Source organism: Xiphophorus maculatus, chromosome 6, assembly GCF_002775205.1.
Source record: "Xiphophorus maculatus strain JP 163 A chromosome 6, X_maculatus-5.0-male, whole genome shotgun sequence".
NCBI lineage: Eukaryota > Metazoa > Chordata > Actinopteri > Cyprinodontiformes > Poeciliidae > Xiphophorus > Xiphophorus maculatus.
The window spans coordinates 15,751,619-15,766,948 of record NC_036448.1 but is presented as its reverse complement, the minus strand read 5'-3'; the positions used below and the strand labels follow the sequence as shown (position 1 = coordinate 15,766,948).

Sequence of the window (15,330 nt, the reverse complement as noted above, 5' to 3'; positions counted from 1 at the left end):
GATGAATGGCACTGAAACAATTAGAATGTAAAATCTGTCCGTTCTATGGCCAGATGTACGCCGAACACAGCAGCACTCTCAGGTCAGACCGAATAATTATCATGTTGACTTAAGAACGGTTTAAAACATACGATTCCTTTAATGTGTCCATCCCCGGAGTAATTCTAAAAAATCCTCAGAAGTGCCTCAATCTTCCTGAAATCATGCATGGTTGAACATTTGAAATGAGCTCGCACATCACCCCCAGGCACTGATTCAGACTTGATTGAGGAAAGGCAAGCTGCAAGTACTTATTTATACAACTACGTCATCTGGAGGCTGTCCAGAAGGAGGAAAGCGGCTAAAAAGATTGCACAGGAGAGGCTTAAAGGGGAGTAAGAATTCCATTAACCACATTCCATTAATTTAATATGCTGATGCTGGACTAATCAACAAGTTGTCTGCTGCTGCATTGTGTCTTTATAGCACGAGGGGGGGAAGAAGTAGATGGGTTTGATGTTTGAGAGGAGAAGAGGGGAAGGGGGTGGAAATCAAAGTACTCCACCAACAATCTATATAATTATCGTCATCTCCTGCTTTTCCTCTCTGGCAAAGAAACACTCCATCCATTTGTAGAAATCGCCCAGGGGAGCGTTACATCAAAACTAATCATAACGATTAAAATCAGCTTCTCTGCAGGGAGGAGGCAATAGGGAAGTTAGAGGCAGGGGGTGAGGGTGTTGTAAATATAGGACAAAATATATATATTATATGATTTTTTAAGAACGTAAACTCAAGAAAAAACTAAGGCACCACTGCCGTACTCACTTCCATTTACTCGCAGTTTTATTCTGCATATTGGTTTAGACTTGGGCAGAGACATGAGCTAATTGTATCCTGATCTTTGCCTGGAGGGGTTTCGGGAGCCCTGGAGCAAGTATTCTCTGTATTTTGTTCTGTCTACCTTAGCCAAGCTATTGCATTTCTCGCTGGTGTAGGAAGAGAGGCAGATCTCAGGCCAAATCGGAGGAGGGGAAAAAAGGTTCACAAAAGCCACTTCATGTTTCAGGTAAGCGAAGATTTATTTCTGTTTGCTGTTATTTCCGAGGCTGGGTGGACTGGGACATCGAGGCGCAGCAGCTTTTACGCATGTGCCAAGCAATTCGAGCCGCACTAGTTCTTAAGAAACATTTAACCACTTCCTGGCTATTGTTCCGTGGTTAGAGGGCGACAAATTTATTTGCATGGCAACAACAACTAACGCAACAAACGGGTTGTCGGTGCGATCTCGTCGTGCGAAAACGTTCCGTATAATATCCAACGCGTGAATTTGCTCCTGGCGCGTCTCAGCACCCGATAATATCCCCGTCCGTCTTCCTTGTCACCGCTCAGTGTACACAAGTTGCTCACAACTTAGTTAAACGCAGTTTTGTGCCGTTTAGGAACGGCGTTTGAACTTTGTTGTATTTTTTCCCCCGTCGTGAAACCTTTCCATTTCCTGACTGCCCCAGATCGTGGAATGAAAGACGCCATTGTGGAGTAATTTCGCCCCAGGCGTATTTGTTATTCTGTATGACAGGATACAAACGTCAGTGCAGAATATGGGAATCATCCGTTAATAAAAAAACAAAGCTGTGTTAAGAATTGTAGCTATGTGGAAAAAGGCAAATACGGGAGTCATTTCTGTTTTTTAGCATTATGGTTAGCATTATGACCGCGCTGTGTGTTAGTTCTCATCAGCAAACGTTGTGACTAAAGTGGTGCAATATTTGCGACTGGCACTAAAATACTGTTGGAATTACGTGTACTCTTGTGAGGACTTACTCTAAACACGGTTTGTTTTTAAAATACAGATTATATCAAGGACGTTTTAAAAGAACAGCCGAATATAGGCTGATTTAAATATCAGTGGGAGAAAAAGTAAAATAACACCAGTTCCAGAGTAAAGAAACACATGACACTGAGTTGGTGGCTTATGAGGACCAATCACCAGATGGCGCTGTTTCAAACCCGTAACATATGAGGCCTACACTGAGATGACTGCAGTTTATGTTGATCACCGAAATTATACTATAGAATATCAACTCTGATACCATATGCTATCTGACATACAGATTCCATATACAGATTCAATTAAAGGATTTCATAGACACATCGTAGGGATCAGTTTCATTTTAATAAAGTGTTTTAAGTTATGCATTTGAATCATTATTTTTTGTTGTGTTTGGACTGAAGAAACAACTGTATAAATTTGAAAAAAAGAGCAATTCTGCACAAATATTTCTAATTTATTGTGGACTTTTTCTAAATCACACAGTTAAAGTTATACAGACATGCCTAAGTATAAACAACATATAAGCTTCCAGTAATCTGTGGATAAAGGCAAATTAGAAAGTTGCATTTCAACCCCATATTTTCTATAGAGATCAACAAAGTTTCTGACATAACTATGGCTGTGCATTCAACCGTTATGAGAATTTAAAGATGTAATTTATGATGTTTGGTTTCCTGGCAGAGACTTGACTCTTATGCCTTGTTCAAATATTTTCAGCAGGGTGGAGGTCAGAGCTTTGATGAGCCCTTTTCAGAAGTTTAAAGGAATAGTTAGAATTGTATCTACAGCTATTCAAATGGAACTCTGACTGGTTTTATCCAGTTTGAAACAACTAATAAGGAAAAGACATAAAATGGATAGATATTATTAATTTATGCTTCCACTGGTAGGTTTGTCACAATATTCACAGTTAAAGAACTTCTATGTTACCTTCTTAAAGTTATGTTAGTGATGATGTATCTTTCCACCTGATCAGCTGATCCTCCTGCCACCAGAATAATTTCCAATCTATTAACACAACAGGAACTAGTTTTGATTAGAGCAGACAATTATCCAGGTAGAATTATACCACGCAGGACCTTGTTGACGGCTATATAAGTTTTATGATCAAGAATCAACATCCAAAGCGACATTCATCCCAATATTATTGGGCTTGTTTGTTTATGTTTGAGCTTGTGTATAAAATAAGGTCACAGTTTAGAAAATTCCAAATAGAATTCAAACACGCACATAAAGTGCTTGTCTTTAGAAATCACTGAGGTTGTATGTTGTCATCACCAGTCAACCTTAAAAAAGGTCTCAGTCAAAATAAATAATTTAATGCCAAAACTGATGTGAATATTCATGCTGCATGTAAACTTCTGGCCTGTACTTTATCTCTGCCACTCCTGTGCCCTGGGACAGTTTGATTTGTGCCAGTGAACATGCACCACAGTCTGCCATAGCCTGCAGCACTGGTTGGACTTTCTTATCTAAGATGTCATGCTGTTGCACAGCTCTGGTAGATCCTCCAAAAATATTGTGAAATAGGGAAGCAGTTGAAAGAAAACTGAGGATTTGTTAATCCTTTCTAATTATTATCAAAGCAGTCACATGTGAGCTATTTAGATGTCCACCTTTAAAACTTTGTGCCAGTTAAGTTCAATGAATTCTCTATTGCAGTTCTATGTATTTCATTAAGGAATTTGATTTCAAAATGTAAGGTATGTTCTGCAATATGTCCTTGCAGAAATTTATTTAAACTTCCAATACATGTCTATTTTTCATACTGGGGACTTTATGCCACTTATAGTTCAAGAGCAAAACATTGCAACAAAAACATTTTATGACCCACCCAAAAAACTTGTTTTTAAATGCCATCACAGAAGAAAACTTTGCCATCATTGCTCTACTGTAACTTGTCCAAAGTGACCACTAAACCAAGCTTCAAAATCTCCCCCAGGCCATGTTGTTATGATGCTTTGCTACCTGTTATTTTGCTCCCTTTACAACAGGCTCTGACTTAAAAGTGAGCCAAAACTGTGTAAGCCGTGAATATGTGTGGACATTTGAAGCAGATAGCTACAGGCAACAGAGCAGAGACAGCCCATCCAGATTATGTAAATACTGGTCTGCCGTGCCTCAAACTGAATGTTAATGCTCTGTTCTGAAATGCTAATTATGTGTTGTGTGATATGTCAAAAATAGAGACGAACTGCATTGTTGGAGAAATGACTGAAAAGTTCATTTGTTACTCATGCAGCTCCTGAAAGGCTGCATGACGACTCTGGTTGCCTTGTATCATTCTACAGTCACTGAACAGCTCTAATATTTGTTCCTAGAACTTTGAAGTTATCTGCATGTAGAAGTGCATCTGGACACATCAGTATGTTTTCAAAACATTATTTATTCCAGTAATTCATCTGAAAAAGTGAAACTCATACTTTGCTGATTCATTACACAAATAGTAATATATTTCAAGCATTTCATTTATGACTTACAGGTAGTGAAAAAATAGCTTCTTAGAAAATTAGAATATCACATCAACTATAAAAACAGATTTTAAATTTAGAAATGATATATTATGACCCACACAGTAGTTGTCCATTACTCATTTGAACACGTTGTTAAGAAGGTAAGCCTCAAACCATCATTGCTAAAAAACTTGATCATACAGAGAGGGCTACTATTCAAACATAATCGTGGAAAGTTTAGTGGAAGGAAAAATGATGAGTTAAGCAAAGCCTTTTCAAAATTCAGAGAGATATTCGCAGGTTGTGGACTGTGCCTGGAATCAGTGTTTCTGAGCTTCATACAGATGTGTCAAGGATACGGGCAGCAATTGTCAATGTCAGAAAATAATCTCAAATGTCTTTAGCATCTAATAGATTGCATTAAGTCATCCAATTTGCAACAATCCATATTCTTTAGCATACACATGTTGATACATAATGTTTGTATGAGGTTTGTGCATTTTATGGTGCAATAAATATGAATGAGTTGCATAAATGAGACAGACCTTCATAGCTTTATTCCTGATTGAATCATTACAGGTAAAGCACTACTATGGCTGTTATCCTCTGTACATACTTTCTAATGATTGAGATCTGATCCAGTTATAAATCCTGGTAACCTTTTGACCTTTGATCTGTTCTTAGGTTGAAAGTGTGCATGAGGCAAATGTGATGCAGGCATTTGCTCATGAACAGGTCCACTGCATGTTGTTTCACAGTATTTCCAACTGATTTTGTGATATAGGAACTTATTTCCTCAACCCCCACCTGCCACCCAGCCAAACGCCTGTTCTTTTTCACTCCCTCTTCTTTCTCCCCTGCAATTTTCCATAATGCCTCACAGATTTTACACTCAATCCACCTTTGCGATGACAAGGCTTTGAGGAAATCCAATTCCACCGAGCTGTTTTCAGAACTTACTCTCCACAGGCACACACTCACTTCCGCGCACACACACTCCACCATCTCCACAAATTAGTCAGGGAACAAATTACCTGCATTCTGAGTGTGATCCCACGCACTTTGCCGGCTGCCTTACACAGGTCCCCTTTTGAAGAGCAGCCATGTGATTTCTCTCTCTTTCTGCCCCGCAGGCCCCCTTGCCTTCTGCGAGGGATTCTGGAGTTGAATTTTAAAACTATGTAAGGCTGCTGCCTGCGCTTATCAGCGCGTGCACAAGTGGCATGCAAATCAAACGAGGATCACACACCGCATTGGAGGCCTACACTCAAAGGCAAGCTTAATTGCTAATTGGGTAGCTAGGTGTGAAACCCACACTGCCAATGAGAGGGAGGAATGTGGATGTTTTAAGGCCAGTGGTTGAACTAATTAATTTTAATCTGAATAATATTAAAAATTGTGGATTCCCTACATTTTCTGTAAAGAGGAGGGGGGGGAAAACAGCCAGGAGAAGGCTGCAAAAGTTGTTTTAACTGCAATTGGATGTGTTGTGGTTTGGTTTTGTGCAGTGTGATATCATAACTGGGATAGTTTTTGCAATGCTAGTATTTGGATTGGAGGGATTCCTTTCACACTGCAATCTTCATGCTATAGCCCTTCATTTCAGAAGAAGAAAAGTTTAGGAGGTTTTAGGTCTGTCTTGACTTCATTTAATGGCAGGTGGTTATTTCTATGTAGTGTGATGCAGTGTCTGCACAAAATGTGTATTTGTACACAAAATTCATTCTCAATAAACAAAAAGAAAGAGAGGTGTAAAATGGGCAATATGGCTATATGGGTATGGTACATATGGGTCTTTCACATTCAAAGGGCAGCACTGGTGTCTAAAAAGAAAATTCTGTTACCCTGACCAAGTTTTCTATTGCTTTTTGTAGGTCCAATCACTGACGATGTAGCAACCCCCTGCGTTTTGCAAAGTTGAAAGCGTCATAAGAGCATGTGACTGTGCTTAGGATAGAGTTCATGGAGTTCATGCTAAGTGCAATGCTAAGCTAAAGGGTTATTTAACTGGTTTTCAAGAACACTTGAATAATTGATCTTCTCTTATTCAAAATCTAAAATACATATGTTGGTCAAATTTGAATTGGAAAGCAGTTCAAATTCTGTACTGAAGAGAAACTCTTTATAACAGCCTGAGATTTAAGAAACTTCTATGTGTGAAAACATTGACTATATTTAAAGTGACCAAAGTTGTATTAATTTTAACTGACTGACTCAAGGCTCCTTCTGATTTTGAAGACATGAATCCAAACATGGATCTTTTTCTCCAAAGTGGTAGTACACTTTTAATTTAATTCTGAACTGTCAAAACAGCAATAATCCCTGTTCAATGCAGAGTTATCTGCTTTGACCAGTCTAATTTTAGATTGTGACAATTAAATATTATCTAGATTTATTAATAAGCAGTGACACATCTTTAGTTTAGTATTCAAATATATTACTTTTGTAGCTGATCAGTATTAGCAAATCTAATGAGCAGTCTTTATTAGTTTGCTCTGTCACAAAATCAAAAACTTAATTCTTTCTTTCTAGAAAACAACTACTAATGCCTTTATAACCTTTAATTACAGTTGGTTAGCAATGGTGCACAAACTCCACCCCAGCAAGTGGCAGCATTTTGTCAGTTGCAAAAAACATACAGAGGATGCTTTGACAGATTAAAACATTTGCTAAAAAGTGATGGGTGACGAGACCAAGTTTAAAACCAAAATAAGCCTTAAATTAATTTTCACCCACACCAATAGATGTTTATAGATAGATAAATTGCCCTTCAATCAGATGAAGCTTGAGCAATATTACAAAATTCATGGGCAATCATTTAAAATCCTAAGTGTAACAAAAACTGTAACTGCAGCAAAAAAGTATACTAGACTCCAGGAGGATGAATGCATGTAACTCTTTTCATATATTTTTACTTCAATTTTACACTCATAAATTACAGTATGTGTTGGTCTGTCACGCAACATCCTACTGTACACTAAAGTTTGTTCTCGTGACATAATTTGACAAGGTTCAGGGGGTATTTAAACTAAAGCAAGGAACTACATAAAGATTATTCCACTAGATATTATATTTAAGATTAGATTGATGGCAAGGAGGCTTCCCATACATATCCCATTCTCCCTGTATCATTCCCATTTTGGCCCCCTCTTGGTGGCCCAGGGCCGGTTTCATGTCAACACCACCACTGCTCAGAAAATAGATTCGTGAAAGTTTTTTTGTTTTTTTTTAAATTAGGAAATCAGAGGATTGAGTCCAGGATGTTGACTGGACTCTGTGTATTTTTCTATAATACAGAGTCCAGTCAACCAGATTAATTAAATTAATTAATCTGTGAGACTGAAAGGAATCAAGGCAGGTGGAATAAGAGACTGCTGGTCAGTGCGGAGCATTTTTGTGCACACATGTCCATGGATGACTGTTGGCTCGGTCACTCTTTAAGCTTTGCACATGGAGATACTGTTATCTTGACTGAGGCTTTGACCTGCTGCACAAAAAAACAGCTGCTGAACAATGGGGCAGCAGCTTGAGGGCAGGAAGGCACAAACAACGCTCCAAATAGGGCAAAGGTCAGCTGTGGTAGGTCCAGATGTGACTGTTGGCTGGACTCCCCTGAACTGCATGATCCCGCTCCGACAGGCTGCGTTTGTTCTATTCTGAAAATGCGACGCGCATACCTGCCACCGAAACAGCGACAGCCCAAAAAGAGCCGCGGGCGCTACAATGCTAATGTTGTCGGGGGCTTTGACTTCTCCCAGCCACTGCAAAGAAGCCGCTCTGTGTGACAGGCACGGCGCTGCCGCTCTCCCTCCCGATCTGCCGCTTTTCACGCCTTTTTTCGCACATTTTAGCAGGTGCGCTTCAAGAGAAAAGAAGGGGGGAAAAAAAGAAAAGAAAAGAAAAGCTGATCTCCTGAACGTTTTACGTAAGTAGTGCAAGTAATGGACGAAACGGATATCATGGACCTAACGCATCAGAAGGCGAAGAAGCGACCGCGTCCAATCAGTTCCGTAGATGAGACGGTGCACGCTTCGCTCAAGCGGCTGCCGATGCGAGCGGCGGAGTGCAGGGAGCCCTCCCTGATGTTCGCTGTCAGAGGAGAGCCTGTCCCTGCAGCGTCTCTCAAGCAGAATGACCACTCGGTGACTTCCTCTCCAACCACAGTGATGCCAGCACAGGTAAAACAAGAAAGAAAGAAAAAAAAAAAAACGAAGTTTCTCAAAAAGAACAAAGTAATCGTCGCCTCCCTGCTCCTGAAGGCTTTGTAACGTTTTATTCTCCTCGTTTATTATGAACTGCGCACGTATTAAATTTTCTTTCTTTTTTTTTCTTTTAAACCTCCTTCACCGCTTGTAACCTTTGTAATACACCTCCACTCGACTGTTACAGCTTCATTTATATTTGCCTTTTTTTACTTGTACCCTATCTTGAAACTTTTTTTTTACAAGACACCAAAAGTACTTTACTCCATGTTGAAATTAAGAGAGAACTTCTGTTTAATGGTGTTTGTAGGTTAACGTGAAACAGTTTTGCCCCCAAAAATCCTATTATGGCTCTCAGACCGAGAGTCATTATTACTCGCTTTCATGAGAGAGAGAGAGAGATTGATGCTTCAAATTAATTTGGTTTTGGAGATTATGGCCCACAGGAGAAGATGCTTGTAAGATAGTGGCAACATTCAGGTCAAGGTCAGGCTTCTGTATCCTGCAGTTACAAAAATGTCTATTTTTTCACTCCTGGGCTCTGGAGTGTGCAGAACGGGTGTGTTTCCTCAGCTTGCTTTTAAATTGCATCTGATTTTTGGAGGGTTTTCTTTTTAAAGTAGTGAATTCACCCTCTTGTCTTTTTTCCAGGATAATCGCTCCAGCATGTCCAGACCCATGATCACCCGATCACCAGTGTCTCCCTTGAGTAACCAGGGCATCCCCACACCTGCACAACTCACCAAATCCAACGCCCCTGTGCACATTGACGTAGGCGGCCACATGTACACCAGCAGTTTGGCCACCCTAACCAAATTTCCTGAATCCCGGTGAGTCTCCATCTCCATTCCAAACCTAAAATGAAGGCAACTTTTGCAACTTAGGGTACGCAACGAAGGTTTTGCATCTACAGTTTTGTGGCTTTTTTAAGACAGAAAAGAATAATAGAGAGTGGCCTGTTCAAGTCAAAACGTGTTTGGCAGTGCCATAATTGTCTCTGGGTTTAATGTCAGCTTCTGTAATGTTTAATGTCATTATGTGACAGTCAAATGTCACAACTCCTCAAATCACGCATGTATCTTGGGGAGGAACTCGGAAGAGATTGTGATGTATGAAATATGTGGTGTCATTCGGCTTTTAATCACTCAGGTGCACACCGCATTGCATCTTCTCACTTCTCACACCTACGATCTAGAGTTGTGTTTGGGAGGTAAACAATTTGCAGGAGCTGGAAGTGCAGACTGCAGACAAAAGCAACTTGGCTATTCTGACAGATGTCAATGCAGCAGCAAAGAGCCAAAGGCCATGGAGCCATCTGGAGGCCGGGAGGCCACGCTGTCGCTCCAAGACCAGGCCTGAGGGTGACTGGCGCCCTGCCTCAGGCAACCAAGCACCAGCTGGCCCTAACCTCTCCAGACCACCTCTGCTATTAATATCTTTTTCTTTCTTTGTTGTTCTACCTTAAAAATAAAAATCCACCGTATGATATATAAGTCTTTGAATCTTTGTTTTTAAAGGTAGAATAAACATTCTTTTGCTAATCTGTACATATTGTCCTTCTACTACCTTCCCACCTTCCCTTTTCCCCCTCACTCCCCTCCTCTCTCTGTGCAGAATCGGCCGTCTCTTTGATGGCACAGAGCCCATAGTCCTGGACAGCCTGAAGCAGCACTACTTCATTGATAGGGATGGACACATGTTCCGCTACATTCTCAACTTCCTCAGGACGTCCAAGCTCCTCATTCCCGACGACTTCAAAGTGAGTGCATGTCTGTTCTCAGAAAACTGTAAAGTCCCATCAGCCAGTCAGCAGTCCTGCAACTTAGCGTGCACAATGCCTAGGCCAAAAACGCCTTCGGTCTCTGATACTACATGAGCTCCTGGAAACGACTGAGTGTAAAATGTAAATATCTACCCAAGGATCTCTCCTAACAAAAAGCTCAACAGTATCCATCTCAACATCAAGGGATGCCTTTCAGTCTAGTGTTGTTTTAAATCACATGTCTTTTTTTTTCTTACAAAACCAATGATCTTCTATGCAGGTAAATTAGCTCACAGGCTCCCATGACGGACTATTTCTGCAGCTCAATATATGTCCAGCTGCAGAGTGTCCATCGACACCGACTCCCTCACTCTATGTGACACATTAGCATTCCTTTTTTTTACTCATATGTGTCATTTACTCAGTAATTACTAAACTTGCCCTGAGAGAAAACAAATAAGCACATGATCTGTTGGACTGTCCAAAGCACCACTCAATCAGTGGAAAGTATGCCAGTTAAAATAAGCAAAGGCTCAAGTTCAGGCGGAGGTCATTTTCACATTGGGAAAGCTTTAAGAGAAGCATGTGGAAAGGGCCAAAGCAGGAGGAAAAAAGCATCAGTTTCACGCTGCATCTTGATGTTAGATATTTTGTCGTTTTTGGTAATGTTCCAGAAGATGCATTTTCTGACCACACTCTAACCTATCCTACACAGGACTACAGTTTGCTGTATGAAGAAGCCCGATACTTCCAGCTGCAGCCCATGCTTGCAGAGTTGGAGCGCTGGCGTCAGGACCAGGAGCTGGGCCGGGTCTCCCGGCCCTGTGAGTGCCTAGTTGTGCGCGTTGCGCCTGACCTGGGTGAGCGAATCACCCTCAGCGGCGACAAGGCCCTGATCGAGGATGTTTTCCCAGAAATCGGGGATGTCATGTGTAACTCTGTGAACGCTGGATGGAACCATGACTCCACACATGTCATACGCTTCCCGTTGAATGGCTACTGTCACCTCAACTCTGTCCAGGTACACTATTCCTCCTTACTTGTAGGGTTTTAATTTGTTTGACTAGAAGTGATTCTACTTTTTCATGTATTACCAAACACCTACAGTAAAAAAGTCTTCTGTATAGAGATATTTTTTCATTTTAGATCTATGTCTCAAGACCTGAGATGATGATCTGTTCATTCCTCATTTCTTCATCTACTGTCGAGAAATCTTTACTTTCGTCTCATTGCAGACTCCTATCTTTTTTTAATCTTACCAAATCATAAGAAAAGCCTTGAAGAAATTTGACTCTTTGATGAGTTCATCAAAGGATCAATTTATTGAGTCATCGCTGTACATCTTCCACAATCCTCACTTCCCTGTTGTCTGACTAGAATATTAATTTTGACTTAGCGTCCAAAGCTGGTGGATGGACAGTTTTTCTTCAGCAACACCGGGTTTTCTTTGAACTCAGTGTTGGTAGTGCCTACCTGATTTTTACAAAAAAAAATGGTTACTGTTCAGTAATATGTATGCATGTTAATAATAACTGCCCAAAGAGTAACTGAGAACTTTTCAGGCATCCATAATAATCCTACCTTTGTGAAGAGATAAAAAATATGAGAAATTACTGTCTGATAACAGTCAATGAAGATAGTACAGCTACCACTAAACCTTTTCCCCACTGCTGCTCCTCAGTATCAGGCAAAAGACAAATATGTCTGAACTTTTATCCACAGCTACTATTTTGCTTTCCTGGCCTCAGCACAGTTGATATGCTTGCAACAGTAATATCCTGGATGTACACTTGTAGATTTTGGGAAACAATTACATTTTTATCACTCAGGCCAACAAAGACCTTTACAGATATGCAAGGACCTTAAATGCATAGACATTTAAGGTCCATTTACAAGAAAGATTGTTCAGAAATAAATGTGAATGGAAATAAATACTAGAAATAAGGAAGTAATTTTTTTATATATGTGGTCAACATGTTTTAGGCATTTGGGTAAACCATTATTTTTAAAAGTTTTTTTTATATATATACCTAAAACTAGTTATCATTGTTCCATTGACACTGGCTTCTACCTGATATATACTGTATTGTCATTAAGGGTTTCAGTAGGTTTGTAGTAGGTGTCAATATGCCATTTGCAAGACTATATCAAACATATTTTTGTATTGAAAACCAACTCCACTGCTAAAACCAGCAGGAATTTGGCAGTAATTCACTATTGCGATTTTTTATTGATATTCCACTGATTCATTGATGGTAATGTCCTCAGATATGCATGAATAACTGATGGAAGTGAGGCATTTTAGCAAAGATTTCACAATGATTTGGACTGTGTCTCCTTCTGAGGAAGTAAAATCTCCACCTCCTTTCCAAAAACACACAGACAAAACCCGTCTCTGAAGTGTGTGAGTAGTGGAGAGCAAGCAAAAGAGTGAGCACGCTCCCTGGCAGGTTGTCTCCAGGCAGGGCCCATAATCCTGTTTGGTTATTAAAGCACGCCGGCGGTGAATGCTGTATCTGCGGCTAATGGAGGCAGGGAGGCGGAGGGGAGTTGGGGGAGGCTGGGAGAAGGAAGGGAAGCAGAGAGAGCTGCCAGCAGTAGGGGGACCTTTGTAGTTTTGGCGGAGGCTTGAGCCTGGGGCAGGACTGAGGAAAGGGGAGGTTTTGCTCGGCAGCCCACACTGAGCCAAGTGGCAGAGAGAAAGCCTCACTGCTCCCTGGGGCCTCTTCGATGGAATGTGATCCTACAGCCCCCCCGGACACGTCTGTAGATGTCTGCAAGGCTGCAAGATCAGAAACAGCTACACACACACCCAAAGACAAACACACATATACACAAAAAACAATGAAAGGGAGGCAGGAGGCAATATGAGAAGCTCTTTGTTTGGTGAAAGTCTTGTGAAAGTCTCATCCCAATTCCCATCACGAGCCGAATGTTGCCACAACTTAGACCCAAAGCTAATTCCAGTGGTAGAGTTGGCGTAAAGGCAAGAACATATAATTGTTTTGGGCAGTTTTGTGTTTCTTAGTCTCACGGAGGCAATACAAGGTTAGAGATGACAGCCATGTTTTGGCATAATAATTTTAATTGACTCCTGCCAGTTTGTTTTTAGCATACACTCAACGTTCAGCCCTTCTACATCATCCACAGGTTCTGGAGCGTCTTCAACAGCGCGGATTCGAGATTGCTGGCTCTTGTGGCGGAGGCGTGGACTCATCCCAATTCAGCGAGTATGTCCTGAGGAGGGAACTGAGGAGGACAAGTCAGCGAGGACCCAATTCAAACAGGATAAAGCAGGAGCAGCTGGACTAGAAACCTCCAGGGCAGCAGGAGGTGCTAGACTTTTCTGTAGCAGCCAAACAATCAGGGCTGCAGAGCTCTCTGGACTCTGTTTTTCTGCATTTCCTTGTTGATGTTTCTGTTTTCTTACACTTGAGAACCACATAGAGAATAAAAATGAAGTGCAACAGGAGATTTTTGCCATACGAAGATATGAGGCATTTGATAACTTTGAGATTGCAAAGACATTTGTGATTGTCTAGTTCCCCATAAACCAGTTCAAAAAGTATTTATATATATATGCTGGATCCCCAAACAAAGTTTGTTTTAAAACTTGCAGCCTACATTAGGTCAAAAATTTGATTTCTAACATACTCATATGAATTAAAAGTCTTTTATTGCTGAAGTAGTGTGTTGCATAGCTTGTCGTCAGTGACTGTTTTTGTTGTTTCACTAGCATATTGAATGCAGAATTTTTTTTGCCCCCCCTCGAAAAACGAATTTTGTGTTGCTTAGAGAGCAGAATGTCTCAGACCTTATCAACATCTATGTTAAGAAAACAACATTTTTCACAAGTGACATGTACAGAAAATCCAATGAAGTTGTGTTTTTGAAATTAGCTATCAAGGACGTTACAAACACAGTGGAAATGAATATTTTTGTAAATTATTGTCGCACCATTTGCCTCACAGGATAGTATGAACCACCATTCCGTGTGATACCTTAGGACTTGTTTCATTGGAATCTAATTTTTCTCAGTCACGACCTGTAAATTTTCATTGTATGTCTTTGTGTTTTTTACATTGAATCTTTTTAAAGCAAGTTTCTTGCCTCAGACATGACTGAACAGATTAAAAGCTTATTGTACTATCCAAACTGAGATGACTTGTATTTGTAGCACATATTGATATGAAGTTCGATATAAAGTATTTCTAAGATTACTGAAACACCTACACTCCTTAGATTTAAGGGGAATGTAGAGTAAAAAAATGTGAAATAAATCTCAGCTAAAGTTGTAATATTGTCTGTTTTTCACTTTGTGTGGACATCTTAGATAAATTTCCTTACATCTGTTGGACAGTCCCAAATGACGCAAGTAGTAAAACCAAATATATGAGGTTAGACTTAACTGCTCTTCAATCATATACGTAAAGCAAACTATAAAGACAATATAGTATTTATTTTAGTGCATGAATGACAGTGCAGGGTATTTTTTACGTAGCTATACTGAATAAGGTTGACTTCTCCACACAAGCACTGTCAGTTGTGTTTCCACATATTCCTGCAGGGTCAAAATCCAAAGTGAAATCCCACACAGAGCACTGTCGCCTTGTCTCCGTCCCTTTTGGCAGAATCTCCACTTTCTATGACTATCTGCAGTTTATGCTATATGTCTTCCTTTTAGGCCTCTTTGTCCCAGATTTCTGTTAGAGCTGTCTGCTATAATCATGAGGTGCAACTGTGGCTAGGAGAGAGTTATTCATAAAAAATGAAAGTGTATTTTTTTAAAAAACATTTGTAAATCCGTAACAATCAAAGAGATGAGATCAATGAAACTATTTAGAGCAAAGTTTTTATAACTTCAACATGATTTTTAGTAATATTGTTCAGTTATTCAGCTCAAATTATCATCTTTTAGTACCGTATCTGTAAAGCAATTGGTTTTGTAGTCATACTGGAAAAATACTCATCTATTCTCATATTCTAAAATATATCCATTTGTACAAGTGCAGTGTCTAAATCAGCCATTGATTTTTTCATCCATCCATTCATTCATTCATTTTTATCAACCTTTTTGGAACTCACTGAGGGAAAAACTGA

General features: G+C 40.1%; 1 protein-coding gene across 3 annotated transcripts; it reads left to right on the top strand.

Annotated features, from left to right (window-relative positions):
• The first annotated feature begins 322 nt into the window (after positions 1-322).
• On the top strand, positions 323-14,385 carry kctd1 (potassium channel tetramerization domain containing 1). 3 transcript variants are annotated; one of them, XM_023335909.1, is made up of 6 exons: positions 323-1,048; positions 5,400-5,539; positions 9,120-9,298; positions 10,083-10,227; positions 10,946-11,251; positions 13,381-14,385. In XM_023335909.1, the coding sequence occupies exons 3-6, from the start codon at positions 9,135-9,137 to the stop codon at positions 13,540-13,542; spliced, it is 777 nt and encodes a 258-aa protein (XP_023191677.1). In that variant the 5' UTR covers positions 323-1,048; positions 5,400-5,539; positions 9,120-9,134; the 3' UTR covers positions 13,543-14,385. The 3 variants fall into 3 exon arrangements, with proteins under 3 accessions (XP_023191677.1, XP_023191676.1, XP_005796083.2); XM_023335908.1 differs by lacking the exon at positions 5,400-5,539 and having other exon boundaries at positions 325-1,048; XM_005796026.3 differs by lacking the exons at positions 323-1,048; positions 5,400-5,539 and adding an exon at positions 5,559-8,444.
• Positions 14,386-15,330: the final 945 nt, after the last annotated feature.